General features: G+C 63.4%; 1 protein-coding gene across 2 annotated transcripts; it reads right to left on the bottom strand.

Annotated features, from left to right (window-relative positions):
• Window positions 1-26: 26 nt before the first annotated feature.
• Window positions 27-27,305, bottom strand: GPC1 (glypican 1). 2 transcript variants are annotated; one of them, XM_033111664.1, is made up of 10 exons: window positions 12,249-12,292; window positions 11,350-11,441; window positions 7,264-7,422; window positions 5,729-6,120; window positions 4,797-4,962; window positions 3,736-3,866; window positions 3,532-3,651; window positions 3,293-3,426; window positions 2,809-2,984; window positions 27-1,954 (listed from the first exon to the last, which is right to left on the bottom strand). In XM_033111664.1, the coding sequence occupies exons 1-10, from the start codon at window positions 12,275-12,277 to the stop codon at window positions 1,719-1,721; spliced, it is 1,635 nt and encodes a 544-aa protein (XP_032967555.1). In that variant the 5' UTR covers window positions 12,278-12,292; the 3' UTR covers window positions 27-1,718. The 2 variants fall into 2 exon arrangements, with proteins under 2 accessions (XP_032967555.1, XP_032967554.1); XM_033111663.1 differs by lacking the exons at window positions 11,350-11,441; window positions 12,249-12,292 and adding an exon at window positions 26,709-27,305.
• Window positions 27,306-27,391: the final 86 nt, after the last annotated feature.

Genomic DNA, 27,391 nt, shown 5'->3' on the forward strand with positions numbered 1-27,391 from the left:
CATGGGGAGGGGTCACCGCAGCAACATGAAGTCTCCAGCCTTTTATTCATACGAGGACTCAAAGAATACACGTCACCTGCTGACCCCGTGTGGCAGGACCCAGGCCTGGCTGCTGCCTGGCCAGTGACCGGCAGGGCCGCCCCTTGCAGAGATGCACAGAGGGCGGGACCAGAGCACAGACCCCCTTGGGGCCATCCCTGAGCAGCACAAGTGCTGCCATCCTGGCACCCCAGTCCCTGCGAGTCCAGCTGGCCCTCGCCCACAGGGAAGGAGGCCCCAGGCTCGGCCCCCAGTCGGACACTAGCGGGGCCATCGTGGGGTGGGTGTGCCTGCCTGTAGGACTGGGCTGCCTGGTGGAGCCACAGGCTGGGGGCCCTGGAGCCAACACATGCGAGGGCCACACCAGGGTCCTGACCAGTGGCCGGAGGCCTCCCCACCCCACCAGGAAAACCAGAGCCACACCAAGCGAACTTCACAGGGGCTCAGTGATGGTTAAGACCACTGTCCCTGCCCACGCTGGCTCGGCGTCCCCCGGACCTCCAGGACCACGGCCCCCGCCTGAACCCCGCCCCAGGACTGGCAGCAGCTGGGGCCCGGGTCCCTGTAAGGCTGTTAGGGAGGAGCTGAGGAAGCGGCTCTCAGGCAGCAAGGATGAGAGGCATCTGTAAATGTCTGCGTGTCTGGAAAAGCCCTTAACTGGCAAAGCCCCCCTGGCTCCCTGCGGGGGCGGGGTCAGGAAGGGACCAGGCGTCCCTCTGGCTTGTGGTGCCAGGACTCACTGGCCCTGAGCTGAACTTTCACCCGCCGCCCAGCATCCCTGTGGCCAGGTGACAGCCGTGGGTCACCACAGCCCTGACCTGTTTCATCCTGAGCTGGGACCTGGGTCTGGGGAGGAGGGGTGACAGGACGGAGGACAGTGGCCCGGCTGCCCCCCCCCGTAGGTCCTGTGCCGGCCATGGACCTGGTTCCACGTGAAGGGGACGCCTGGGCCTGCTCTCCTGGGGCAGCCAGGAGCAGCCACCCCACCCCAGACAGCTGAGGGCAAAACCCGGATGCGTGCGTGCCGGCTGCACCCAGGCCCCTCGCTGCTGGTCTTTGGCAAGGTCCGGAGGGCCCACCTCGCCAGCCAGGCTCTCACCCGACACCGGGGCTCTGGGGGCTGGCAGCATCACAGGGTAGGGGGCCTGGCTGCATACGAAGGGTTCATGCAAAATCTCAAAGACCCTGCGAAGGCCCTGGATGGCAGAAACCCCGACACCCTCTCAGGGATGCTCGGGGCACTGAGGAGTGGGAGCCCCTAGTTCTCAGCAGGAGAAGGCGGAAGAGGAAGGCACAGGCTCGCTCGTGCTGTCCAGGGGACACTGCTCAGGGCGCCTCCCAGGCACTGCTGCTGTGACGCTGCAGGGAGCTGGGGCGAGGCAGGCGGGCAGGCAGAGGGCGGCCACCGGCATCCATCCCCAAGGTCCCTGAAATACATGGCTTTTGGGGACATTATTCCCAGCTGACCTGAGGGCCTCATACAGAAGAGCCAGGGTGACAGCAAGGCCAGGCCTGGGGGGCCGGCAGCACATGCCCCACCCCAGTGCAGTCTCCCAGCAGCACTCCTTCTCTGGCCCTCCCTGCCCTGCCTGCGGCCTCTAGGCCGAGGGGAGTTAAATATCGTCTGTTTCACGTTTGGCAAGGTCTGTCCCTGGCCTCGTCCCTGGAGCTGGGGGTGGTTACCGCCACCGGGGCCTGGCCGCTGAGAGGACCAGGGACAGGAGCAGGAGGGCTGTGCAGGCCTGGGGGCAGTGGGCCGCGGCTGAGGTCTTCTGCCCCTCCCGCTCCGACAAGCCGGGGAGGGCATGGGTCAGGGGTGTCCGTGAGCTGGAGCTGGAGCTCTTCCTGTTGATTCTCCGGCCGCAGATATCCTCAGGGCAGCCATCGCCACTGCCCGAGCCGCTGCCATCGTCACCTGGTGAGCAGAGGAGGCTCGGGCAGGCCCAACCAGCTCTGGGGACCCTGAGTGCAGTGTCCCTGTGTGTGGGCCTCCCATGTGCCACCCTGACCACAGCACTCTGACCCCGGGGACCGGCACTCCCTGGTTTTGCCAAGGCTGGATGAACATTCTGGCCAGGTCTCAACTGTGCTTGGGGACAGTGGGGAAGCCTGGGCAACAGCAGTGCCCTCAGGGGCTTGGGAGGGCCCCCGGCCCCGCACCCCTGCGGGACCCCGCAGCTCTCGGCCCCCGGCCCTGCACCCCTGCGGGACCCCGCGGCTCTCGGCCCCGGCCCCGCACCCCTGCGGGACCCCGCGGCTCTCGGCCCCCGGCCCCGCACCCCTTCTTTACCCCTCTCTCTTCCCCCTTCCCTTCCCCCCTTCTTTCCCCTCTTCTCTCTTCCCCTGCCCCTCACCCCTTCTTTCCCCTCCTCTCTCTCCCCCTTCCCTTCCCCCCTTCTTCCCCGCTTCTCTCTCCCCGCCCTCACCCCTTCTTACCCCTCTCTCTCTTCCCCCTTCCCCCCCTTCTTTACCCCCTCTCTTCTTCCCCCTTCCCTTCCCCCTTCTTACCCCCCTCTCTCTCGCCTCTTCCCCTCCCCCTTCTTACCCCTCCTCTCTCTCCCCCTCCCTTCACCCCTTCTTTCCCCCTCTTCTCTCTTCCCCTTCCCCTCCCCCCTTTTGACCCCTCTTCTCTCTTCCCCCTTCCCCTCACCCCTTCTTTCCCCCCTCTTCTCTCTTCCCCCTTCCCTTCCCCCTTCTACCCCCTCTTCTCTCTCCCCGCCCTGCACCCCTGTGGGGCCCCACACCCAGCCCCGGTGGCCCAGGTCTCACTGGCATCCTGGAAGTCCGAGTCCTCGCCGTTGTAAGCACTTCGCAGCCGGTTGGTCATGATCTTCAGCTGCATGATCTGCTGGCGGATGGTCATGTCGGGCTTGGTGATGTCCACCTCCACCTCAGGGTTGTTGATCTGGTTGGCCAGCCCATCACCCATCACCTCGGGGAGGTACCTGGGCCAGGAGGGCAGGCCCGGTGACTGCCCCCGTCCCCGCAAAGGGGCACTGCCCTCCCCTGCCCTCCCACTGCCCTTCTCCCGCCTGGGCAGTGCAGACCTGATGGCAGCCCACGTAGGCCCCATGGCAGTGGGGTGTGGGCACACGGGGGTGGGTGTGCTGTGGGGCGGGGACAGGGCAAGGATCTGGCCCTCATCCTGGCTCTGTCCTGCTGTGTCACACACGGTCCTGTGCACACGGCACCCGGGACTACAGGCTGAGACCTCAAAGGGGGGATGGTCTGTGGTCAGCCTGGGGGCACCTACCGGCCCTTGGCCATCCCGTTCCAGCAGCGGTCGTCACTGGCAGCACTCATGGCCATCTTCTCGCTGCACAGTGTCCCTGGGAGACTGATCCAGAAGTCCTGGGCGTCACGGAGCTGGGCCTTGGCCTCGGAGACCTGTGGGCAGCAGTCAGGCCCTGGCCCAGCCTGCCCTCCCCTCCCTCAGGGTGCCCGGGCCCAGCCTGCCCCCTGCCCAGGGCCTGGCCCCACGGGGACACTCACCAGCCTCTCCAATGTGCCTGTGGGTGGCTTCTCCTGCAGGACCAGCTTGCCTCGGTGCCGCTTCTCCTCAGGCCCGGGGCCCGGAGGGTTCACCTGGGGGTTCCCGCAGCTCTGGATGACCTGGGTGGAGACCACAGGGGTTTTGGGGGTGTGAGGCCATGTTTGGGACAGGTCTCCATGCCCAACGCACCCTCCTGCCCAAACCTTGGTCGTGAGTGTGTCCCTGTTGTCCTGGAGGGCGCTGATGGCCTCTGCCAGCCACACGTGCACGTTGCCGATGACGCTCTCCGCGCCAGACGGGCCCCAGAACTTGTCGGTGATGAGCACCATGGAGTCTGGTAGGCGTGACACAGAGGGCGTTTAGTGTGTCTGCACGCCGGCCCCCTTATGTGACACACACATGCTCATGTGTTGACACACATGCAACACACTGGTCCACTTATGACAGCTCGCACACGTCAGCACCTATGGGCTGACGATGTGCTCACTGACTCATTTTGTGGGCATGTCTGTGGTGTGCGTGTCTGTGAGCTCACACGCATGAGGGCACACGCTTCTGGCCCACGGTGTGCATGTCAGCCCACCAACATGCTAAGTCTTCAGGCTGGCTCGCGTCACACCATCACATGCACATGTGAACACGTGTTCATGTGTGTTGGCCCTCGGTGTCAGCACATGTTGGCACTTACGGGTGCTGCCATGCAGGTGTGCTGACCCACCGCATGGCAGCACGTGTACATGTCACACACATGGTGGCCCAAGAGGTGTCAGCACACATACACACCAGCTGACCCACCACAGCAGCACACATGTTAGCTCATGCCTGTGGCAACCCCCATGTCACATACATGTTGGCATGTGTTCATGTGGGTCCATCATGTGTCACACACGTGTTGACATATATTGTGTTTCCCCGAAAATAAGACTGGGTCTTATATTAATTTTTGCTCCATTAGGGCTTATTTTCAGGAGATCTCTTATTTTTTCATGTACAACAATCTACATTTATTCAAGTACAGTCATATCTTCTTGTGGAACATCGTCATGATGTACTAAATGTGTCCGTCTGGCTGAGATCTTAACTGGGGCTTGTTTTCGGGGAAACACAGTATGCATGCTCAGTGGGGAAGGACAGGAACTGACCCCACAGGGCTCCCTCCCAGGCAGCTGCCCCCGCCACACCCCACCTGAGACATTCACAAGGAACCCTTGTCCCCTGGCCCCAGGCCTCGCTGCCCTGGTGGGTGGTGGCAGTGAGGTCTCACCCAGAAGGTTCCTCCACTCGGCGTCCAGGTCGGCCTGGTTGGCCAGGCAGCCCTTGAACACGTTGCGGCAGTAGTCCGGGCAGGGCCGGGCGCTGGGGACCCCCAGGCAATGCGCACAGTACACCAGCTTCATGACGGCCCGCGAGCACTCGGGGCCCAGGGGAACCTGGGGAGCCAAGGCAGCTTGAGCACCTCATAGCCGGTGCCCAGTCCCCTGAGAGCCCCAGGGTGGGGGCTCTGGACAGAAGTCAGGTGGCCTCGGGTCTTCCCATCCACAGTGAAACCTGGCCTGGCCCTTCTAGGGGGCCCTGTCTCTTCTCAGAACCAAGTGGGCCTGCCGGTCCTGGGGGCACTCGCCCTAATAATCGCTACGGTCACAGTGCTGGGACTTCCGCACATTGTCACTGACCCTCCCAGGGAAACCCACCCATAACTACACCCACCACGCACACGAGGCTCAGCCTGGGGATTACTTGCTAAGGGTCGCAGCTAGAGAGGGAGGCGGCGCACACCCAGCGCTGCGGGTCTGAGGCTGATGCCCTCTCACACCTGCCACCAGGTGGGTCTGACACAGGCTGCCCAATGGGGCGAGGCACCCCGCTGGCCTGTATGGCCCCTGGCCCCAGCCTACTCCAGCCTCCAACGACATGTCTCTCATCTCCTGTCCACCTGACCCCTGCAGCTGGCTCAGTGTCCAGCCCCAGGCCCATCTCTTCTCCTGTCCAGACCCGGCGTGGCCGGGGACTGGGCAGGACAGCGGGTGGGCGGCCCAAAGTGGAACTCACACCCTGAGGTGCCGTCCGAAGGTCCTGGGCAGAGCCCAGGGTCAGGAGGTGCCCAGAGGCCCATGCACAGGGGACTGGGGTCTGCAGTGGTGGGGGCTGGGCGGGGATCCCTGAGGGCTTCTGAGAGCCCTGGGCAACTGTGCACACCTGGGCCACCTTCCGGACCACGTCGCCAGCCACGCCCAGGCCCTGCACGAAGGTGCGAGCAGCCACAAAGGCGCGGGTGGCACGCAGGCGCAGCTCACGCGGGGCATCCCCGAAGGGCCGCAGTGCCTCGGCCTGCTTGCCCAGGCAGTCCAGGTAGTCGTCCGGCAGCAGGCGCTGGGGGTGCGGCTGCCTGAACAGGCGCTCGAGCAGGCGGGCCCAGAACTCGGCCAGCGTGTCCTCCAGCTGCAGGTCGGCACCGCGGTAGTAGAGACGCAGCTCCGTGTACAGGTCCCGGAAGGCCCTGGCGCTCTGCGTGTACAGCTCGCCAAAGGCGCTGGGAAAGGTGTCCTGTAGTGCCCGCTCTGAGTCGTTGAGCAGGTGCTGGAAGTGACCTGGGCAGGGGAGGTGGCCCTGAAGCCTTGGGGGCCCCTGTATTCCTGACCGCCCCACACACTGTGGCAGTTGGGCCAGGTTTCAGGGCACTCTGCCCAGGAGACCTGGACAGGGTCCCCACCCATGGGACACAGCCAGGTGTTGGGCGGCCCCTGAAGGGGCTGCCCATATCCCACCCACCCCTCCCCAGGCGGCCAGGGAAGGCTTACTCTGAGTGTCATCACCAGAAGCACAGAGATGATATAGCTGACCCAACAGGGACAGGTGGGTGCTAACGCACCCAGTCTCCCAGGGGCCAGTGAAAGCTGGCCAGGCTCAGCAGCCGTGTGGAAGTGACATGGGGCCCCTGGGAGCCTGCGAGGCCAGCTGCTGTGGGCAGGAGTCCAGGAGCCGAGGTCCACGAGCCTCTGACGGAAGCCACGCAGGGCTGCCGTGGGCCTCAGGTGCCAAGGCCTGTTCTCTCTGCTCAGGCTTGCCGGCCCATCCCACAGCACTACCAGGCGCCTTCTCCCTCCAAGGTCACTTCCTGGGGACGCCCTCCCACTGTGCCCACTGTAGGTGTCATGTCATATCGCCATTGCTTGTTTAGGGCCTCCTGCCCTTGGCCCAGACTCAATGTGACAGCCTCAGGGGGCTGGGATTATCAATGGCTCCTGCGGGGGGAGGGGAGCAGCCGCCCTAGAGACGGGAGGACCACAGCAGGGACCTGGAAGCCCTCCCGCCCACCCGAGGGCAGGCCCAGCACTCTGCAGCCCTCACGCTGAGCTCTCTGGCACTGGGCTACCTGGTGGCAGCACAAGGCTGGCCCCTGGCAGGTGACAAGGAGAGCACAGTGGGTGACAAGGGTCCCCTCTGAGGGGCTGACAGAAATGACAATTCTGCACTTCCCACACAGGCACGTGTGCCAGCTGTGCCCAGCATGGGGTGTCTGTCTCAGAGGCCTCACTCGGGGGCTCATGGATGCCCTGCTCAGGCCCCTGCCAACGGGCAGCCTTCTGCTACTGGGACCCCCCAATCCCAGACCCCAGTCCCAAAGCGCTAATCCCACCCCTGCGACCTCTCCTCAGCAGGGGAGGCCCCGTGTGTGCCCTGCTCCCCACTGTGGCAGCGCCCTGCGGTCCCGAGCCCCAGGGTCCACTCACCGTCAAAGCCCCGTAGCTGGGCGGCCAGCGTGGCCTGCAGGGCACGGCCGCTGTCCAGGAGCGCAGTCTCCAGCTCTGCACGGCTGCGGTTGGCCAGGTTCTCCTCCATCTCGCTGGTGCAGCAAGTGTAGCCCTGGGAGCAGATGCGCAGGTGCTCACCTGTGGGGGGGCTGTGTGTGAGGGAGAGGAGGGGCGCAGGCCGGGGCAAGTCTCCCACACAGGCAGTTTCGGGACAGGAGAGCAGACCTCAGGCTGGTGGGGTTTCCTGGGCCCAGGTCAGGAAGGCGTGCCTGAGCGAAAACAGCTGGGGGTGGGGGCCGGGGTGGCCTGTGCAGCCCCCAGTGCTTCCTTTGCAGGCTCCCACCTCCAGGACCCCAAGCCCGGTGGGGGTGGGCACAAAGCGGGGGTGTGGAAGACTGAGCTCCAGGGCAGATGTCAGAGGTCATCCCCACTTGGCTGTTCCCACTCCCCCAGTCCCACCCTGCTGCGTCTATGCACTGAGGCCCCCCAGCAGTCAGGAGCAGCTCAGGGCACCTCTGTACCCCAGCACAGAGCAGCCTGGGGTCCTGTGGGGGCAGCTGCCAAACTCAGGCTCCCTGGAGGAGGCCCAGACTGAGGCCTGACAATGGGACGGCAGGAAGGGACCCCTGAGGCGCAGGGGGGCAGCCTCAGTCTCCTGCCCCCAATACTGCTTAGGGCGAAAGACCTACTGCGGGAGAAGGTGTGTGTGGACAGACAGTTCTGGGCTGGCCAGAGACAGTGCCCCAAGGGTGCAGGCTACCCAGGTCAGGACAGGGCTCCAGCACAAGCCTGCCGGGGGGGCCTGATGCGAGCCCCACCCCCTTCAGGTGTCTGCTCCCTCTGCACCCTCAGTCCTCTGTGAGCTCTGGTGCTTTGGCAGCAGTGCTCACAGCAGCATACTCTCCATGTAGCCAGCCACCTGCCACATCCATTAAGGACAAGCTGGGTCACCACAGTACCTGTGGGGGAGGGGCGCCTGTGGGGACAGGCCCCTGCAGGAGGGGTGCTACAGGCTACTTAATATGGAAGCGTGAGAGGAACCGCTGCGCCTTTAAAAACATGCTGGTCCAGCTTCATAACAAGTGTGGTTTCCAGGGGTGGGTGCTGCGACCAGGAACCAGGCTGGCAGACATCAGGCTTCTTGTCCAGCTTACACAGTGAGGGGCCAGACGGCTCAGGCCCCACCCCACCCCCTCCTCACGGTCCCCCTTCCCCGGCCCAGTCCCCAAGGCTGCATTTCCCATGGAGGAGGGTCCCTTCTGGTACCAGCCTGGGCGGGTTCCAGTGCAAGTGGAGGCGGGGGTCTGGCCTAGACAGAAGCTGTGTGGGGATGGGGTCGAGGGGGGCGTTTATGCACAGTTGTGGGGTGGGGGTGGAATGGCCTGGGCAGAGCTCCCAGGGTCCCAAGGCTGTCCTGAGGTGGGGTCTGCTAGTGACCTATCCCAGGGCGTGAGCTGCAGTGGTGGGCAGAGGCCTGGGGGTTATAAGTAGTTACCTGGTTATATCCAGGCTGAGTGAGCCCTGAAGAGCTTGCTGGGGCAGCCAGGTCACCCCCTCTGTACGGCCCCCCCCCTACCCCCCCGCCCGAGATTGAGACAAGTGAGTGGACAGAACAGAACCGTGTCTGGGCTCAGGTGAGAAGTGACGGTCAGGAGAGGGTGGTGGTGCTGAAAGTAGGGTGGGAGGGCGCTGCAGGCTGCTGCACACATGGGTGGGACTGGAGGGGGTCACAGGGGCCTGGGAGCCACATCACGTGGCAGGGACGGCAGGAAGGAGGGGGAGGGGCGAGGGGCAGGAAAGACCACCCGCTCCTTCTTCCCCACCCACCCAAACCTGCCCTAAGCAGCCTCTCTCCTCAGCACCCTGACACCTCCCTCCTCCACCCAAGCCTGCCCCCCCCACACCCTCCTGCCCCTGGGACTGCCTGTGTGGGGACTACCGCCCCTGGAAGTGATGCTAGCAGGCCCATTGAGGGGCTGTGGTCCCCACACTGGGTCAGGGCTCACAGGCAGGTGGGAGCAGTGAGACCATCCCCTGGAGGGCTCCAGGCCTGCAGGAGAGCAGTCAGGGCTCTGGGATTCGACCCCAGGGGGGAGTAAGCCTTTCAGGCCAGGTGTGGGGCTCCTGGGAGCCAGCTGGGGTGAGGCCCGGAGCCTGGCCCCCAGGGCCTGGCAGAGAGGATGCACCCCTGTCCCCCAGCTCCTTGGAGAACAGACCCCTCCAGGCTGGGACACAAGAACACCCCCAGCTACCCGCCTTCCCTCTCAGCTGCTTTCGCTGACTCTGATGTGTGGCCTGGACCCTGGCCAGCAGGGGGCAGGATACACAGGACCAGGGCCGACCCAGCCAGCAGAGCAGGGCAGCTACTACTGAGCTGTGTCCCAGAGGGTGGAGGCCTCGCCCGGCAATGGGGCTGTGTGCACCCAACCAGGAACCAGTGGTCCCCCGACCCTGCCAGCCTCCCCCTCCCACAGCAGGGAACAGAAGAGCAGCCTGGACAAAGACATCCACCTGCTGCTCACAACAAGGTGGTGCTGAGAGGGTGGGGGGAGGGGGTGAGATGGGGGCCGTGACCTCCGGGAGGGGGAGTTAGCAGGTGCCAGCTTGGGCTCAGCTGTGACAGGTACTCAGGCCAGGCTGGCTGGGTCACAGGGCAGTGGGTGGGCTGCAAGGGCATAAGCACTCTCCGGCCAAAGGGGTAGCATCCCCAGCTGGCTGCCCTCCCCTGCCGACCCTTCTGGTCCCCTGGTAGACCCAACCCCCACCCCTGGACCTTCCATTCATACAGACAGAAGAGAAAAGAGAAGCCCAGTCCAAGGAGAGGTGAGGACTAAACGTGGAGACACAGGAAGCACCCCTGTGAGCTGGCCCCACCCCAATCCTGCTTGGCCACCTCGCCCAGCCGCCCGGTGACCTGCGCTGTTCCGGCAGCCCCAGCACAGCCCCCGTCCCTCCCTCCCTCCTCGGACACACACGGGAGTGAAGACACGGAGCCAGAGCCTGGGCGACGGCCTGAGGCCCCGGGCAGGCTGGGCTGAGGCAGCCCCCTAAGCCCACTGCAGGGCAGCACGGTGGCTACTGGTCAAGGCATAGAAACTGTGCTTCCCTTCTGCCCAGCCCTGACCCAGCTCGGCCTGGGCTGTAGGTCATCTGTCGGGTCTAGACATCAGGTGGGCAGAGGTGGGTTCTGCAGGGTACCCCAGATACTTCCCGAAAAGCAAACATGCCTCTCCTGGCCAGAGCCAAATCGTGCTGGGGGAAGGGCAGTCTGCCAGGAGAGGGGATGAGCTCCCTGACCCTGGAAGTGTGTAAGTCAGACTACAGGGAATTCTCCACTTGCCATTTCAAACCCCTACATCTGCTCTCAGCTCAATACTTGGAGAAAGGCAAGGACCAGGTTGGAGTCTGGTCCTGCTCCCCACCCCGCATTCATTCTAAAGCTGCCAACTCCACTGCTCTCTTCCCCTCCCCCGCCCCACCCCTCCCCACAGGGAGGCAGGAGCCTGCCTCATCTTCCCACTGACCCCTCCGCTCTGCACTGAGGCTGCTCCTGGCCATGGCTGGGACCCTCCCTCCTTTCTGCCTGGCTCCCTTTGCTGCATTCTGACGCTTCCTAAACTCTCCCTTCCCTTCGTCTTTGGGGCACTTCCTCCTCTGGTGAGCCCAGGTTTTCTGAGGGGAAAAGGAGAGGCTGCTGTTTCACGGCAGGTTTGCTGGCCCACCCCCAGTCCCGTTAGAGCCTCTCCTCCAGACCCGTCCCCAAATCCCAAGCCGCGCAACTCCCAGAACCTCCCCCATCCTGCTCCTCAGGTGGACGTGCAGGACCGTGCTGGAGAAGCCCGTCAGCAGCGTGCCCATGTCCACCTGCAGGCTGGGACCTGCTGGGGCCCCCCAGACTCCGCTTCTCCTCACTGAGCCCCATCCGTCCTTAAGGCGCACACCGTCCTGCCACCTGCTGACACAGCCGCAGCCCCCAGCCCTGCTAATGGTGCCCCATCCAGCAGCCCCCCCACCAACACAGTCAGCCCGACAGCTCAACACATGACCCCGTCCCACAATGCTCACCATCTCCGATGCTGGACACAGCCCTCATTTGCCCGGGCCCAGCAGGCAGGCGTCTGTGACTGACTGGTGGCCACAGAGCCCTCACAAGGAGACTGCAGAGGGAAGATGGCGTCACGCCAAGCCCATCTCTCCAGAAGCTTCCACAGTTCACCAGGGGTGTGCAGACTGCCTGCTCAGCCACCTTTAAAGCCACATCCCAGATGCTCTGGACCAACCGACCCTGACAACCCCTATTTCAGTGCAGACCATTAGCCAGCATGGTCTCTCTGGGCTGTGATGGAAGTGACACAGACAGTCCCAGGCACCATGGCCCCAAACACAGCAAGGGAGGGGCTCAGGTCCGGAAAGCTGGACGGGGGCTCCTTCCCACTCCTCCCCTCTACTCCATCTGGACCCTAGGGCAGGCCTGCATGGCTGACTGGCTGGGGGTGGGGGCTGTGTTACAGAAGTTTTCCCCAGCAACAGACCCTTCTCTGGACAACAGCCGCGCGCCCACGCCCACTCCTGGACCCCATCTAGCTCCAGTGGGCAGCAGGATGCTCCTGACACGTCCACCAGCCTGCTGGGCAGGGGCACTGGACAAAGGGCAGAAGGTTTCCTGGGCGCCGCCCACTGCCCAGCTCCAGACCTTCCTTTCTCATCTCTGCAACCCCAACCCCACCTCAAACTTTGGCTCTGGCCAGTCGCTGTGACAGGGCCACACCTGAGTACTGAGAGGCCCTCCAGGAGGGTGGCCTCAGACCCACCTGGGAGAGGACATTTCAACCATCTCCCCCCTTAACACATCACAGCAGCCATCACCCCTCCCGCTCGGCAACCAGCACCCTGCCCTGCCCCTTACCGCCCACCTCACCAACCACCCAAGCCCCTGCATCATTTCGGCCAAATGACATTGTCACCAAGGAGCCCCTCTGCTGCCGCTGAGCATCCGCCACGCACCACAACCCGGAAACCCGAAACCGAGGGGCGTCTGGTCAGCTGCAGACGGAGCCACTGCCGGGGTGGGGGGTCCGCCCCTAGGCCCCTGAGGGGCTCCCGCTGCCCGCCGGCGACAAGCGCTAGACTGGCAGGGGCTGCATCACAGGCAGCGGCGGAACAAAGGCTGAGCAGCCCTGGACCCGACCATTGCCGCCGCAGCGGGGGGCCCGGGCACCCCCAGTGCGGTCAGCGGTCTCTGCCGGCTGGAGACGGAGGACCGCACGCACGCGGTGGAGCCGCGGCCGGCGCGCGGGGCCGGGAGATGCGGAGGTCTTGGCGCAGCGAGGAGGGGGCGCTGGTGCAGTGGGTGAGGCGGCGTGGGGCGGAGGGGGGGGGGAGGGGAGGAGGGCAACACGATTGGCGGGGAAGGGGCTTGCCGCAGTGGGTGCGGCGGGCTTGGGGAGGAGGATGGCTTTGCCAGAAGAGAAGGGGGGCTCGCTGCAGGAAGGGGGCTGCGGCAGGCGGCGGGGTGGGGTGCGGAGGGGCGGGGGGGGGCGCAGAGGGGATGCCGGCGGCGGAAAGGGCCAAGGGAACAAGGGAGGGGGGGAGCCGACGGGGACACCGAGGGGGCCACGCTGAGCTCGCGGTGGGGTGAGGGTGGGGTTGGATGCACTGAAGGTGGGGACGGGACCGCAGGGAGGAGATGAGGATGGAGAGGGGGGAGTGAAAGGGGGAGTGGCGCCTGGGGACATGGAGATGAAGCCGGCTACGCAGCTGATGGCGCGCTGGGGCCCGGGCAGGGTCCCCCAGCTTGGATCCCAGTTCCGCGGACACCACCACCGCCTTGGTCTGAGCCGCCTTCCCGGCGGCAGTAGCGTCCGCAGCTGCAGCGGTGACGCTCCATGTGCGAGTCCACGGGGGTTTGGGGGTCCAGCCAGGAAAGGCTTCAGCAGGACGGGGTGGGAGGCCGCTGGACCAGGAATCTGCGGCCACAGCCGCGGCTGCTGCCGCACTGGCGCGCACGACGAGAGCGGCTCCCCACGCGGGACGCGTCTCCTTCCGCAGCCCCGCCCGCGGCGTTCACGCCACCCAGTCTCCTAGAAAACCCAGGCGGTGGCCCTGCGTCCCCTCCCGCCGCCTGCCAGGCGGCGGCCCACAGCGCCCTGGCTTCCCTCAGCAGGGGACCATCCAGTGGCTTGCCCTTCCCTGCCCCCCCTGCAGCACGGCCAGTGCAGGCCTGGGTCCTGGTGCTCAGAGGAGCCAGGGCTCACCTGGGGATGGAGGTGTGCGTGGGGTAGGTGATGCCGTTTCTCCCCTGCATGGGGAGTGGCAGCTGACCACCCGGGAGCCCCCTCTCCCACTGCTGTAGGGCACTCAAAGTCTATCTCAGTGACGGTCACTGGTCATCCTCTACTGCCCCCAGCCCAGCACCCCCCATCCCCTCTCACCTCAGGGACCTGGGCCTCCATCCCAAAGTCCTGATCTGCTTCCCCTAGGAAATACCAAACCGCACCTGGCCACACCCTCCTGGAGCCCAGCGTCCACCCCCAGGTCACCCTCCCACACCTGTGCCCCTCTCTGGAAACCGTTTCCATGGCTCCCACCAACACCCCTCCACTCCTGTAGCCCCAGCCCTGCCTGTGCCTGCTAGCCCCCTGGAGAAAACCACCACTCAGCCACTCAGCCTCTCTCCCCTCAGAGCAGCGGTTCTGTGCCCCCCCTTGGCCAGCCTGCACATGGGGACATGGAGACTAGCTGGACAGGCAGCTCTTGAGCAAAGTGCCCTTGTCAAGGCAGGCCACAACACCTGAGACCCCCGAAGAAGGGGGTTCCATCAGGTAACACAGGCTGCTCTCTGCACTGCCTAGTTCCTACTCGGGCAGCCCCTGGGCAGGCCACCCTGTCAGTGGGCACCAGGTTTGGCGGTGCCTTGGTCAGGGGTGGACCCCATCGAATGGGGGCTTGGTCACACGTCTGGGTCTGGCCAAGAGGCCAGGCCCCCCCATCCACTGGCCTCTTCATGGCTGCTTCAGGGTTCACAGGTCATGCTGTGGCCTCAGGACAACTAAGGGGTGTAGGGGACCCTGGGTTTGCATCTGCTGCACCTGTGACCTCAGGTCTTGGCGGCAGGGCAGGGAGCTCTCTCTGGGGGCGAGGTCCTCCCCAGAAGCCTTGGCCTCCAGGCCAAGCAGTGCTGTGGAGAGCACTTGGCTGGGACACGTCCACACACATCCCTAACAGTGGACCGGCAGCGGCATGAGGGGGGCTCCTGGGGCTCTGCACAGCACTGCCATGTAGCTTGTCCCCCCACTGCTGGGGCCCAGGGTGGCAGCCGAGGAGGCCCCAGAGACGGACTGGTGTCCCCTCTGCCATGTGCACGCGGGACATCCTGCAACAGCAGAGGGGGAGCTGTCAGCCGGGTCCCCATAAAGACGCAGTGCAGGCCCATCTGTCCACCCCACGAATGCCAAACAGGCAGAGATGACAGGCTCTCAGCTAGGCCAGAACACAAGGAGACCCTCTGGTGCCCGTGGGGCCCTCCGGGGCAGCCCACGCCCCGGCCCACACCCAGCACGGGCTCCATAAATACTGGAGGCTAAACACACTGCTCACCCCTAACCCAGCAGATTCCCACAAAGCCTGGCAGCCCTCTTCAAAGTCATGGAAACCCCAGCCTGGCATGCCGGCCCTGCAGTCACCCCATCCAGCTTCCACTGACACCTCCACCTCACACACCCTTCCCCTTTGCCCTACCCTCTTTCAAGGCCCACTCACGCTCCTTTCCTCCAGGAAGCCTTCCCAGGACCCCCATGGGCGTTCCCAGGGTCCCAATGGGCCACCCTCCCTGACATCAGGAGGGCTGCTCTGTCTGCGGCGGGAGCTTCCCGGTCCCTTGTCTCTAGTCTGCCTTGTACCCAGGCCAGACCTGGTGCAGAATGAATATTATAAAGAAACTGAGTCTTTGTGCAGTGTTGGCATTTAAAGAAATAAGCCGTAACACCATCAGGGCCAAGGAAGCAGCACCTCCCTGACCTGAGCCCTCCCAGAGACAGCCAGCAGTGTGCCTGGAGGGGGAGGGCAGGGAGTTCACAACCCACAGGGGGTCCCTATTGTCACAGAGGCCTGGCCCCCTCCCCGCTGAGATGGAGGTTCCCTGTGTGCTGTGTGAGGGTCTCAGCCGTCTCCAGGTCTCAGAATCATTTAATCTTCACAGCAGCACCTCTTTTCTATTCCATAGTGACAGAGCCCACCCTCAGGGGGAAGCTAAAGTCACTCAGCTGGGAGTAGCAGCAGGGCACAGGTGGCCCCCCATGCATCTCCGCAATCCTGGCCTCCTGCCTGCCCTCAGTTCTGGTCCCAGGGGAATTCCCCAGCAGGAGGGCAGACACCGCTGCTGAACAAGCTGCAGGTCAGGCTTTTTGGCAGGAGGGCTCCCAGGTGCTGAGTCAGCCTGGCCGCCCAGGCAGCACCTCGCTGGGCTCCAGCACATGCCCAGATCATAGGTGTGTGGGCGCTGAGTGGGGAGCCCAGCCCTGCAGGCACGATGTCGCAGATAGAGGACAGGACATGGTTAAATGTGAATTTCAGATAAACGGTGCATTACCTTTTAGTGTAAAAGCAACTGGCCCACAAGAATTGAAAGCAAGGACTTGAATAGAATCCTGTACATCCGTTCATAACTGCACTACTCACAGGAACCAAAACGTGGAAACGCGTCCATGGATGGAGCAGTGGATAAATGAAATGGGTGCACCCACACATTGGAATATTAGTGGGCACCAAGTGAGAAGTGCCGACACTTGCTACAGCCTGCAGGGACCACCAAACACTGTGCTCAGTGAATGAAGCCAGACTCGCAATGACAAACACTGTGTGATTCCACTCAAAGAGGTCCCTCGAGCAGTCAAGTCCAAAGAGACAGAAAGTAGAAGGGTGGGTGCCAGGGGCTGGGGGACGGAGAAGGGGCGTGACTGTTTCATGGGGACAACCTGGAAAGACGAAAATGTCCTGGAGATGACGATGGTGATGTTTGCACAGCGTGAATGCACTTAATGCCACCGAACTCTCCACTTAAAGATGGTTAACACAGTAAATTTTATCATGCATGTTTTACCACCAAGAAAGCTAACCACCTCCCTCCAAATATTTGGGATATACTGACACTAACTACCAGGGGTGCCAGAAAAATGTATATGAGTGGACACTTTGGTCAACATTGCTCAAGCAGTAGTTTGCCGTAATCAGAAGTGTCTGGAAACTGATGGGAACCACTTTGAGCACCTCTTATAACTGTAGAAGTCAAATGTGACTTGTATTCATCTTTTGTTATTGGTGTATACTGAGTATTACAATTTTAATACCGTTTTCCTTTCTTAAAATGTGGATACATTTTTTTGGCACTCTGTATGCGGGGCATACTGACGCTAAAAACCTATTTGTTTATTTGAAATTCGATTAAATACAGTCCAGGATTATTCAGTCTGTCTGGAATTCCAATTTAATGGTGTGTCCCATAGTTTTATTTGCTAAATCTGTCAACCTCTGTGGGGTGTGGGGAGAAGCCTAACCGAAGTCACACAGGCTCCCGACTGTCACACGTGGGCACGCAAACACATGCTCTTGTCCCCACAGAGTTGACCTCAGCATTTGCCTGCTTGCCCAGCTCCCCAAACGTGGGACCCGACCTCCTGTGGGTCCTTGGAGCAGGTGGCAATATGGAGACCATCTTATCCCCTGACTTCTCCAGCTCAGCTCCTCAGGGGTGGTTGGGCTGGAGTACCATCACACAAGGGCCAGCTCTCTAAAGAGGCAGGCGTTCTGCTCCCCCAGGTACTGCGTCTTGGTCCCCACCCTGTCCAGCTACATTCAGCAGGCAGAGCGGCACCGGAGAGAAAGAACGTGTCTACGTCTCTAACAGTGGCTCCCCTGACAGGATGCCTGAATGACAGAGCATGAATCCCGCCTGGCACCAGGAAGGGCATTCCACATGTGAGAGCCGATTCTCATGGCCACCCCGAAAGGCAGGCACTGCCAGCATCCCCACTTTACAGAAAAGGACACCAAGGCACAGAGCGGTTCAGTAACTGGCCCAAGGTCACACAGCCAGTGAGTGTGGCACTGGCACCTGCCTCTTGACAGGCTGGCCGGGACCAGCAGGGCAGATTGTGGCTTCCTCTGGGGATCTCTTCTTTTCTAAGATGACAGACACCGAGAATGGCCACTGGACACAAAGGACACTGGCCCTCCGCCAGGGGTGTGGCCTCCCTCAGAGCCCTGTGCTCAACGTGCCCCTCCAGCCTTCCTGACTTTCTGCACTGACTGGTCTCCTCTCCGTCCTCCTGACTGTGTGCATGAAGTGTGCCACGACCCTTGGTCTCAGGACACAAACTCTAGATACCTGAGAAAGTGGGGGCAGGGGAACAGCCCGGGGCAGGGGGCCCACCCAAGGAGGCTGGGCCCTCGGGCCAGGAGTGGAGCAGTGGCCAGGCCTCTTGAATCGTCACCGAGAACAGGGCGAGAAGGCCACAGCTCATAGCAGGAATGGTCAGCTGTGCCTGGGGCCTGGGCCGCCTGGGTGGGGCGGGTCTTTGCTGTACAGCCAGGGTTGGGGCAGTTGTCGAAACCCACGTTATTTGTCTTTATTTTTAACTTAAATAAGTAACACGTGGTCACTTGTCGTTGTGCCCAGCAAAGCCGCAGCTTATGAGACCTGATTCTCAGCGTGTCCCTGCGCTGACAGCATTGTTCGTGGCTACATTTTAGCACTAAGAACAGCACCTGGCACATAGTAGGAGCTCAAGGAATACCTACTGAGTGCTTCAGAGAGACTGATCTTTAGGGTGTGTGCCTCCATCACTCCCACCTGCAGGCCAGGCTCCCACGCAGCCCCAGGTATTTGGAGACCCACCCCTGTCCAGGCCCCCGCCCTCGCCCCCAGGCTCCCCTGGGTGCAGACAATGAGGTGCCACCAGCACCCCCTTCCCTGTGCTCTGGGCCCCCTTGGCTGTCTGCTGAGGCCAGCACACTCCTTCTCAGGATAATGTTAATGAAGCAAAATTTATGCAGCGGATCACCAAGGAAAGCAGTCACCAGAGTTACAACACAAATGGGGGACGTGGGGCCACTGAGCCTTCCTAGCTGCAGGTCTAACACCGACGAGACTCTCCAAGCTGTGGTGAGTGTAGACGGTATTTCACATCATCTGCTACGAAGGTAAAGGGGCAGGAAAGTACCAGCAGTTTCTGTTGCTGACCAAATCCCAGATACTGTAATGTCATCGTTGCCTTATTCATAGTAACAGGAAATTCTAACTTTTGGTCAGAGGTTTGCAAAACTCTTTCTCAGCCTAGTTGACGAAGCCCTGACTTCTGTCCCTGGGTGTCTCCCATGCACCCCGGTTAAGAGCCACCCTCTAATGCCCATCCCTCTGTAGTTCACCTGCCAGCCACCCCTGCAAGGCTGTCCTGGGCCGAAGCAGAGGGTGTCCCCTCCCCTGGGCATGTCGTCCCTGACCTCTCCAGCTGCACCCTGAATCACTGTGACAACAAAAATGCCCCTAGGGCAGCTGCTCCTGGTTGGAACACCCACCTTACTCCAGGGAGGAGGCTTTAGCTGTAAGTCCGATCTGTGTCCCCAGTGGCCCCCAGCTTCCCAAACACAGTGACAGGGAGGTGCCAATCCCTGGGTGTTACGTTACTCCAAGGAAGGATGTCAAGACGCCTGGGAGTGCCCTGTGGGCAGCCCCTGCCAGGCTGGAGGAGGGGGTCGGGGACATGGAGCTGAATTATTTAAGAGCCTTGTCCCTTTAAAATACCTCTGCTAGTCCAGGGCGTCCCACACTCCATGACAACTGGAAACGCCAGTGAACGCCTGAGCCAACTCTGGTAGCAGGTGGCATCATCTTTCTTCCCAGAGCCCGGAGGTGGTCACAGGTGGGTGGGGTGTACGCCCTATAGCTTGATGATCCCCAGATGCTTGATGATGCTCTCAGTTGTCACTCACGGCTCACCACAGGGACCCAGATGGCTACGGGTGGCCCTCGGCACTGACGATGGCTTAGACACAGGGATGGGCCCAGACAGCCACCTGCAGGCTCTGACAGCGGTCGTCAGGGTTGGGAATGTTGTCTGAAGGTATGTGCAGGCCACACACCTCCACAGGTTTAGGTGCTGACAGTGAGCCCAGGAAATGTCTCCCAGGGAGACTGAGGACCACAGTCACCTCCAGGTGTACTTGCCAGGGCCTGGCTCCCCGCCCGACAGGGAGACATGCTGGCCTACAGCCAAATCTACCAGCCCGGGTCCGACCAGCCAGGGTGGGGAGGGTGCTTAGCGTGCAGACGGTGCCTGCCGGGCCCTGGACTGCTAGGCTCGGGGGGGCCTGGCAGCCCCAACTATACCCTGATCTTCTTCAGGGCGGGGACCATGGCTTTTCATCTCTGTGTTCTAGAAACTAGCAGAGGGGTGAGCACACGGTGGGTAGGTGGGTGGGTGGGTGGGTGGGTGGATGAAGGACGCGGCCAGCCCTTCCTCCTGCACTCTGGACCACACATCCAGTGCCACATGACAGGGTCATGTGGACGTCCCCCCAGTGTCGCAGTCAGGCAGGCTCGCGTGGCCTTGCCCCCCACCCGCTCCTCTCTGGGGAACCCCTCTCAGTGGTTGGTACCATCTTCTGGTGTCCGTACCAGACTCTACCTGGGACAAACCTGGGACAGAGAAACTCAGCAAGCAGGTGGCAGGGCTTGGCGGGGGCAGCGAGGTGATGGGGTGCCAGCCACTTGCTGGACAGGACTCTGAGCCCTGGGGTTTCTCACACCTGCACGTAAGTGTCAGACCAGATGGCACTCCGCGTGCCCTGCAGACATCCCTGGTCCTGCCTGCTCTGGGAGTCTGGAAAGGACCATTGGGCAATAGGCCAGCAGCGGTCAGAGTGTGGCTGAAGGAGGCAGGGCCTGGGACAGAGGCCTTGGCCAGCTAGGGGACCTCTGGCAGATGGGAAGGAGGGCTGCGGAGGGAGGAGCCCTGAGCCGGTCAGCTCCAGCCCAGGTCCTCTCCTCGGCCCCTGGCCCTGCTGTGCCTGCCTGTCCGCTGGCCGGGTCCTGGGGCTTGCCGTGTCCCGAGTGGGTTGAAGACTTCCGACTTGCAGTTGGGGACCCTGGGCCTGACCAAGGCACACTGGTGTCACAGGCATGGCTGTCCCAGCCAGGTGGCCCATGGTCTCCACGAGGGTCTTAAGGCTGGTATCCTTACTGGCCACCCTGGTTCCCGGATACGCCAAAAGGTGTGTGTCGGCGGGTCCGCAGTTACTAGGCGCCCACCCTGACAGGGACAGAGAAGCTGAGGCCGCAGAGGGCAGGGGGTTGACCAACGACCGAATGGCACTGCAAAGCCTGGAGCTAAGGCCTCCTGAGCCGGCCCAGACCAGGGCTGTGCCCAGAAGCCTCGGGGCGGGGGGTGGCGGGGGGGGGGAGGAGCAGGCCAGGGATGGTCGCAACGTCCATGCTGTCACCTGGGCCCTGGTGCAGGTCTAGGCTGAGCCCCTGAGCTTGGGGGACGCGGGGAGCACGGCCCTGCCCTAAGGAGCCGTGACCATGAAATACCCAGATCCCAGGGTCTCCACCCACCCACCAGCAGGAAGTGCCCTGTTCGTATGCTGGAGCCTAGTCCCCGACCTCAGAAGGTGACCTCGTCTGAGTAGGGGGTCCTTGTACATGTAAGTGGTTAAGATGAGGTCACACGGGAGTTGGGTGGGCCCCTAATTTGATGGGACCCACGTCCTTATTCTCAGGAGGTGAAATCTAGAGGCAGACATGCAGGGGACACCATGTGACGATGAAGCCAGAGGCGGGCAGCCAAGGCAGGGATCCCAAGATCGCCGGCAGCCCCCCAAAGCTGGAGAGGCCTGGGGCATTCTCCTTCACAGCCTCGGGTGGAGCCAGCTCGCTGACCCGTGAATCCTGCACTTCCAGCCTCTGAACTTGGGAGACATACACTTGTGTTGCTAAGCCGTGTCTGTGGAGTCTGTCCCGGCAGCCCTGGGAAGCCCATACACTCCCGACCCCTGGCACCCAGCCCAGGCCTGGTATATGGGGGGTGCTCCGAACATTTACTGCCCTGAACAGAGCCCAGGCCTGCCCAGACTTGGGGAGCACCCCAGTAAACAGACAGAGCCCCACAGTGTGCATGTGTTGGGGGTGCCCGGGGAAGCGGGGCAGCGGGGCCAAGCACCCAGGGAGGAGGCGCCGGGCGTGTGCTGTGGGTGGGCAGGAGGAGGACCCACTTGGCGGGGGGGTGGTTCCTGTGCCAGGAAGGTGAGCCAGGCAGGAGCCAGCAGGAGATGCTGCTGAGGCCACCGGCAAAGAGGGGACAGGGTAAGGCTGGCCTGCCCCCTCGCCCCGCCCTCCAGAACGTCCTAGACCCACCCAGGAGATTCCAGGATTCCTGCCCGGAGAGAGCAGGTGTGCGCCACTCACACCCAGGGCTTCCTGGGACCCATGGCCTGACGGCACTGACAGAGAACTGCCGAGGAGGCTGCAGGCACAGGCCCTGCCCCCAGCACAGTGGCGGGCCACCCTCTGGGAGGACAGGCCCATCCACACCTTACCCTTCGCTGCCATGTGCTCCCACTTAGGAAGATGGGGTGGGGCCTGGAGTGGAGGGGGGAGGGACTGTGGCATTCCCCTGCCACGCACCCGCCCCCAGGTGACTATAGGCAGCTCAGAGCACCTGCCCAGGCCTGTTCCGGTCAAATACGTGTTGGAAAGGCTGCCAGCAGCATGGCAGACAGGAGCTGGGCTCCGGGGAGTGCAGGGGACGGGCCCTGGGCTGGAGCCCTTACCCTCCTGAGCCTACAGGCAATGCCGGACCCCACCAGGCTGTGTTGGCAGTTAGACACGATTGGGGCTGGCCCCAGGCACCAAGCACAGAGACATTACACAGGCAGTGACTGGGCACAGGCTGCAGGCCCTGACACAGGTCCTGAGTCTTGGTTTGAAATTGCCCTGAACCAAGTCGGGCCTGGGGGAGGAGGGTCTGGCTTACACGAGAGGTGTCCACTCTCACTGCCTGGGCACGTGCAGGCCCGGGCACAGCAGACACTGGCTGGCCCAGGCCTGACCTGACTGCTGCATGGCCCTGGCAAGCCCCTTTCCCAGCCTGTCTCCCCGTGCCCATGTGCGTGGGCGCCCTGGCACAGGTGTGAGCATTCCCACACACGCACTGAAGCCTCCTCTCTGGGGCGGCAGCTCAGCGCACAGGCCTGTGAACCGCGCTCAGTGTTCCTAACTCACGCAGCCTGCAGCCAATTTACCAACGAAACGACCTCCGCCTCCTGGGCTCGCCCGTCCCGTGCAGGACATCTGTGCCTGGGGTACTTGGCCCAGCCTGGTGCCGGGGACACAGCAGGGCTTCTCCTCGGGCTGGCCAGTAGCTCCCAGCCAGGCCACCCTCCGTGCACACCGGGGTTACCTGACTTACGCCCTGGTGCCCGGGAACAGCCTCCTCCACGGGCCCCGAGGAAGCCACAGACTTGGCCTTCACCCGAAGGCAGCGGGGCCCGGCAGGGGTGAGGCCAGCTACGTGGAAGGCCATTTCACTGGCAGCATTGCTGGGCTGCATCGGGGCACAACGAGCAGGGAGGCCGGGCCGAGGCTCAGAAGAAGTCCCAGGTCAGAAGTTCTAACAGCCTAAGGAGTGGAGCCCAGGACCAGGGGCTAACAGGACAGGGCAACAGGAGGCCCAGCAGGGCCTGGCCCTCAGCCCCCATTTCAGGCCTCCAGGCTGGATGGCAATGAGGCTTCCAGAAAGCAGGGAGCTGAGTCTGGGCAGCTGTCCATGCTACAGGCTTCGGGGTCAGTGGACTGGGCTCTGACCACTGAGCTTTACATGGACTATGAAGGGTGTTACGTGGCTTTTCTGGGCCTCGCTGTACTTATCTGTAAGACAAGTCTGCAAAGACCCTCTCCATATGTAGTAAGAGACACTGATCGCCCGGAGTCTGCCTCACAGTGAGGGCTCGTCTCAAGGGCTGGGTGCCATCAAGGGATCCGCACGGCCTCTGCAGATCCCAGCGCAGGGGCAAAGCGGAGGATGTAACAGGTAGTTGTGACTATTGCCATTGTCACACAGAAACAGGCACAGAGAGGCCGCGTGGGGTGGGAAGCTGACACAGCAGGGCAGGCATTTGAATCCAGGCCCCAGGAGACATTCTGCCTCTCTGAGGAGTACAGCGCATGTCCAGCACAGAGGCTGCAGCAAGGGGACCAGGCCATTGCATCAGGCAGGTGGCCCTGTCACATCCTGGCTTCCCTGCCGCCCCCCCCCCCCCAAGCCTGGTCCTCACACTGGGGATGATGAAACCTCAGCTGCTCGAATGGCGCAAGGACAGAGCAGCAGCAGGGCTAGAGGCTGCAGGCCACCTTGAGGACCCACGCCAGGCACACGGGGGCTTCTGCCTTCTGACCAAGATGCAGTACACAGAACCTTCTGGTCTGGGGATGGGCTGTGTACCAGATGGCTTACAAAAGCCCTGCTGACCACGGCTGAGGGACAGACACTAGGTGGGTTCTAGGAAGTGGGGGGGAGGTGCAGGACTTCTGAGGACCCCTCACAGAATCTGTACCTACCACCCATGGTCAGAGCAGGCACAGAGAAGCAAAGATTCCTGGCGATGGTCCTGACGGGTGGTCCTTAGCACGCTGCTGCCCACCCTTGCTGGCAGGCAGACCCGACCCTGGGCAGGGGAGCAGCCGGCCAGTCCTGGTGGCACAGACAGTCCCATGGCCCTCTGACCGCCAACCCCCAGTGTTGGGTCTCCAGGCCCCACCTCCTCTCCCCAGGCCCTGCCCACTCGGCACAAAGTGGGACATGAGTGGGTCCCCAGTGAGTGTTGACTCAGAACCTGCTGGGTGCAGGAAGCTGGGCCGGGTTCTGACTACAGCAGGGAAGTGTACAGACGGGGTCCCTGACCCCAGGACCCCAGGAAGGGTCAGAGATACGTGTGGGGAGGCCAGGCAGGTGCTCAGGAAACACCTGGGGACCAGAGGCAAAACCTGCTGGCATAGGTGCGTGATTCAGCACTGCAGAGGGGCCTCGATTCCACACAGCTCTCCGGCTGGCTGAAGGAGGGCCGCCTGGGCTGTGCAGCGCGGTGGTCTGCCCCACTGCCGCCCCCACGCCTGCTTCCTCACCTAACAGGGGGCAACAGACGTCGTCGCCACCGCCAGGACCGGTCGTCCCCTTAGAGCCCACCACCATTGCTGCTCCCTCAAGGCAGACTGGGCAGGCCACCCCAGACGCAGGGCTGCCCTTCTTCCCCATCAACCACAAGGAAGCACTGAGTCGCCAACCTGCCTGGCCTGGGCCAGCTGAGCCCGGGGTCCCCATGCTGAAGTCTGGCTGCTGGGCCTGCAGGAGAGGGGACCTATGGCTCGCCTGGCTCCCTGAGAGCAGCGTGCTGCAGCAGGACCACCAGAGGGCGCCCCGTCCTCGAAGACCAGGCTGAGTCACACCAGGCAGGAGGGGACAGGGCTGGTGGCCACTGCCCTGGGAGGTCACCCTGTTTCCTTCGCCCCACATGGCGCTAGCACTCCCCTTAGCGCCTAGGCCCCATAAGGCACGCAGGGGTTCCTGTGCTCACGGGGAGTGAGGCTATGGGGGGGTGGTCAGGCAGGGTAGCTCCCCTGAAGGAGGCAGAGAGGGGACTGGCAGGGAGGGGCGAGTCTCCCACATTCCAGACCCAGAGGAGGGTGGTACCTGACGCCCTGGCCAGTAGATGCTTGGACAGCTGTTGGATGGCCACACTCCCCCAGCTGGACGGCCAACACCCGCCTCCACCCATCACACTCACAGCAGCGCACTTGGCGTGTAACCACTGCATCCACCAGGGCTGAGGGTAGAGGGCAAGGCTCCCGCCCAAGGAAGGCTGGCTGGGGGCAGAGACTCCGGTTTCTGGGGAGGGGTCCAGCAGGAAGGCCAGGGACACCAGTAAAAGTTCCTTGGTTTGTGGGGGTGGGGTGCTGTGCGAGGTGGGGGAGCGTGAACCAAACTGTGCAGAGGGCCTCCTGCCAGTCCAATGTCGTGGGGAGGGGGCCCTGACAATGACAGGCCTGTCGGCAGAGGGAAGCACAGGGAGGCCTGCCTTGGGGCACCTGAGAAAAGGGCTCTCCAGATCCTGGTGTGAGTGTGAGTGTGAGTGTGTGTGTGTGAGAGTGCGTGTGAGTGTGTGTGTGTGTGTGAGCGTATGTCAGAGTGTGTGTGTGAGCGTGTGTATGTGTAAGTGTGTGTATGTGTGTGTGAGAGTGTGTGTGTGTGATCTCTCAAGGCAGCCAGCCTTCAATGTGCCTGTCCCTCCTGGGAGCCTGGCTGCCCCCTCCCATTTCCATCAAGGAAGGGCCATGGACCCACCCACCCCTCATACAGAGGCGCTCTTCTCTCATTTGGCATTCCTGGCCCTGACCATTCCATGGCCCCCGGTCACCATTGGAGCATGGCCCTTATTAACCCTGTTTGGGAGGAGGTCCTAGAGCAGGAAGCTGGTCTGCTGGGCACTGGTCCACTGTGCCCCCAGCACCCTGAACAGACCGTTGGACTCTAGCCATGTGGCAGTTTAAGGATGAAGTCTGGGGGTCTGGGAGGTCCTTAGGCCACTGCCCCACCTTCCAAGCTCACATGCACTCTACCCAAGGCTCCTCGGAGGACAGCAGGGAGAGGATGGGCAGGGCTGAGGCCGCCTGGGAGGTGGATGCTCTTACAAACAAATGACATTGCCCCTGGGCAGGATCCAAAAGGCTGACCACCTGCAGCTGGACTCCCCGGGAGGCGCTCACAGTGCCAGGCGGGCAGAAGTTCCCGGGGCAAGAATCTGCCAAGCGCATTCCAGCTCGCGGTGGCAGAGGTCGCACCTTCCCCCTCCCCAAGCGCCGCTAGACTGCCTGTGGGGACCCCGGGTAAACCCGAGGTTCCTCCTGGAGAGACCCGCACAGCGAAGTGGGAGTTCCTAGCCCTCGGCCACAGTCACTTGCGCCCCCCTGACAGCCCACCCCGCAGCTCAGCCCTGCCTGGTGGGGAGAGCGGCCCGCTCGCGCCCCGGGTCTCGGACTGCCTCCCGCCCCACCGCAGCGACGGGCCGAGCTGGTGGCTCAAGATTCCCAGTTCTAGCCGTGGCCCTGGAGGAGCGCACTGAGCCGGGCACTGTCGGCCACAGCCCGGCAAAGATAGCTCCTCGAAGAAGAGGCCGATGTGCTTTTTAGGGGTACGGGACTATCCGCGGAGGGAGGGCGACGCGGAGCTCGGAGGCGAGGGCACGAGCAGAGGCGCGGGGGGCCCCTAGGAGCCCGGGAGCCCTGGGCGAGTGGCCGCGCAGGGCCCACCCTGGGAGAGCAGGAGGCGCAGGGGAGAGCCTGGTGCGCCGGGGGTCCGGGGCCCGCAGCCCGCACTCACCCGAGATCTCCGCCTGGGGCACGTCGCTCAGGCTGAAGCCCTTGGCGCCGTAGATCTGGCGGACTTCGCTGCAGCTCCGGCTCTTGCTGGCAGGGTCTCCGAGGGCGCAGGCGGCCAGCGCGGCGGCCGCGCACAGCAGCCACCAGCCTCCGGCCCCGAGCTCCATGGCGGGGCGGCGGCGCCCCCCGCAGCCCGCCGCGCCTCTCTGGGATCCCGCCGGGCCCGCGCAGCCCCGGCCCGCGAAGGGCAGAGCCAAGGTCCCGGCGCGAGGCTCGCGGTCCGCAGGCGGCGGCAGCAGAAGAGGCGGGGACAACAAAAGCCGGCGGCCGCGGCGCAGGGCGCGCTGGGCGCGAGGTCCGGCGGCTCAGTCGGGCCGCCCAAAGCGCAGCCGGCGAGCGAGCAGTCCCGGCCCGGCCCCTCGGCGGCCGGGGAGGGAGTGCAGGGGAGGGGCGCGCAGGACGGGGCGGGGCGCGGCCAGGGCCCACCGGGCGCTCCTCCCCTCCCCGGGGACTGGGGGACCGCTGGATCCCGCGGATCTGTCCACTTCCTGAGGGAGGCGGTGGCAGCGGGGGAGTCCGCCGGCCGCGTCTGGGGTCCCCGAAGGCGGGCCCTCCACGCCCAGCGCCCGGGGCGGAGGCACCACCTGTGGGGGCGGGGCGGGGTGGGGGCGCTGAGGCAGGGCT

The sequence above is a fragment of the Rhinolophus ferrumequinum genome, chromosome 8 (genome assembly GCF_004115265.2).
Source record: "Rhinolophus ferrumequinum isolate MPI-CBG mRhiFer1 chromosome 8, mRhiFer1_v1.p, whole genome shotgun sequence".
NCBI classification, from domain to species: Eukaryota; Metazoa; Chordata; class Mammalia; order Chiroptera; family Rhinolophidae; genus Rhinolophus; species Rhinolophus ferrumequinum.

Excerpts from the sequence above, each read along its gene's own strand:
- GPC1 (XM_033111663.1), bottom strand. The coding sequence starts at position 26,874 with ATGGAGCTCGGGGCCGGAGGCTGGTGGCTGCTGTGCGCGGCCGCCGCG. Across the intron at positions 3,867-4,796 it reads CGAGTGGAGGAACCTTCTGG|ACTCCATGGTGCTCATCACC; the intron begins GTGAGACCTCAC and ends CACGCCTACCAG. Across the intron at positions 3,427-3,531 it reads CAGGCACATTGGAGAGGCTG|GTCTCCGAGGCCAAGGCCCA; the intron begins GTGAGTGTCCCC and ends TGCTGCCCACAG.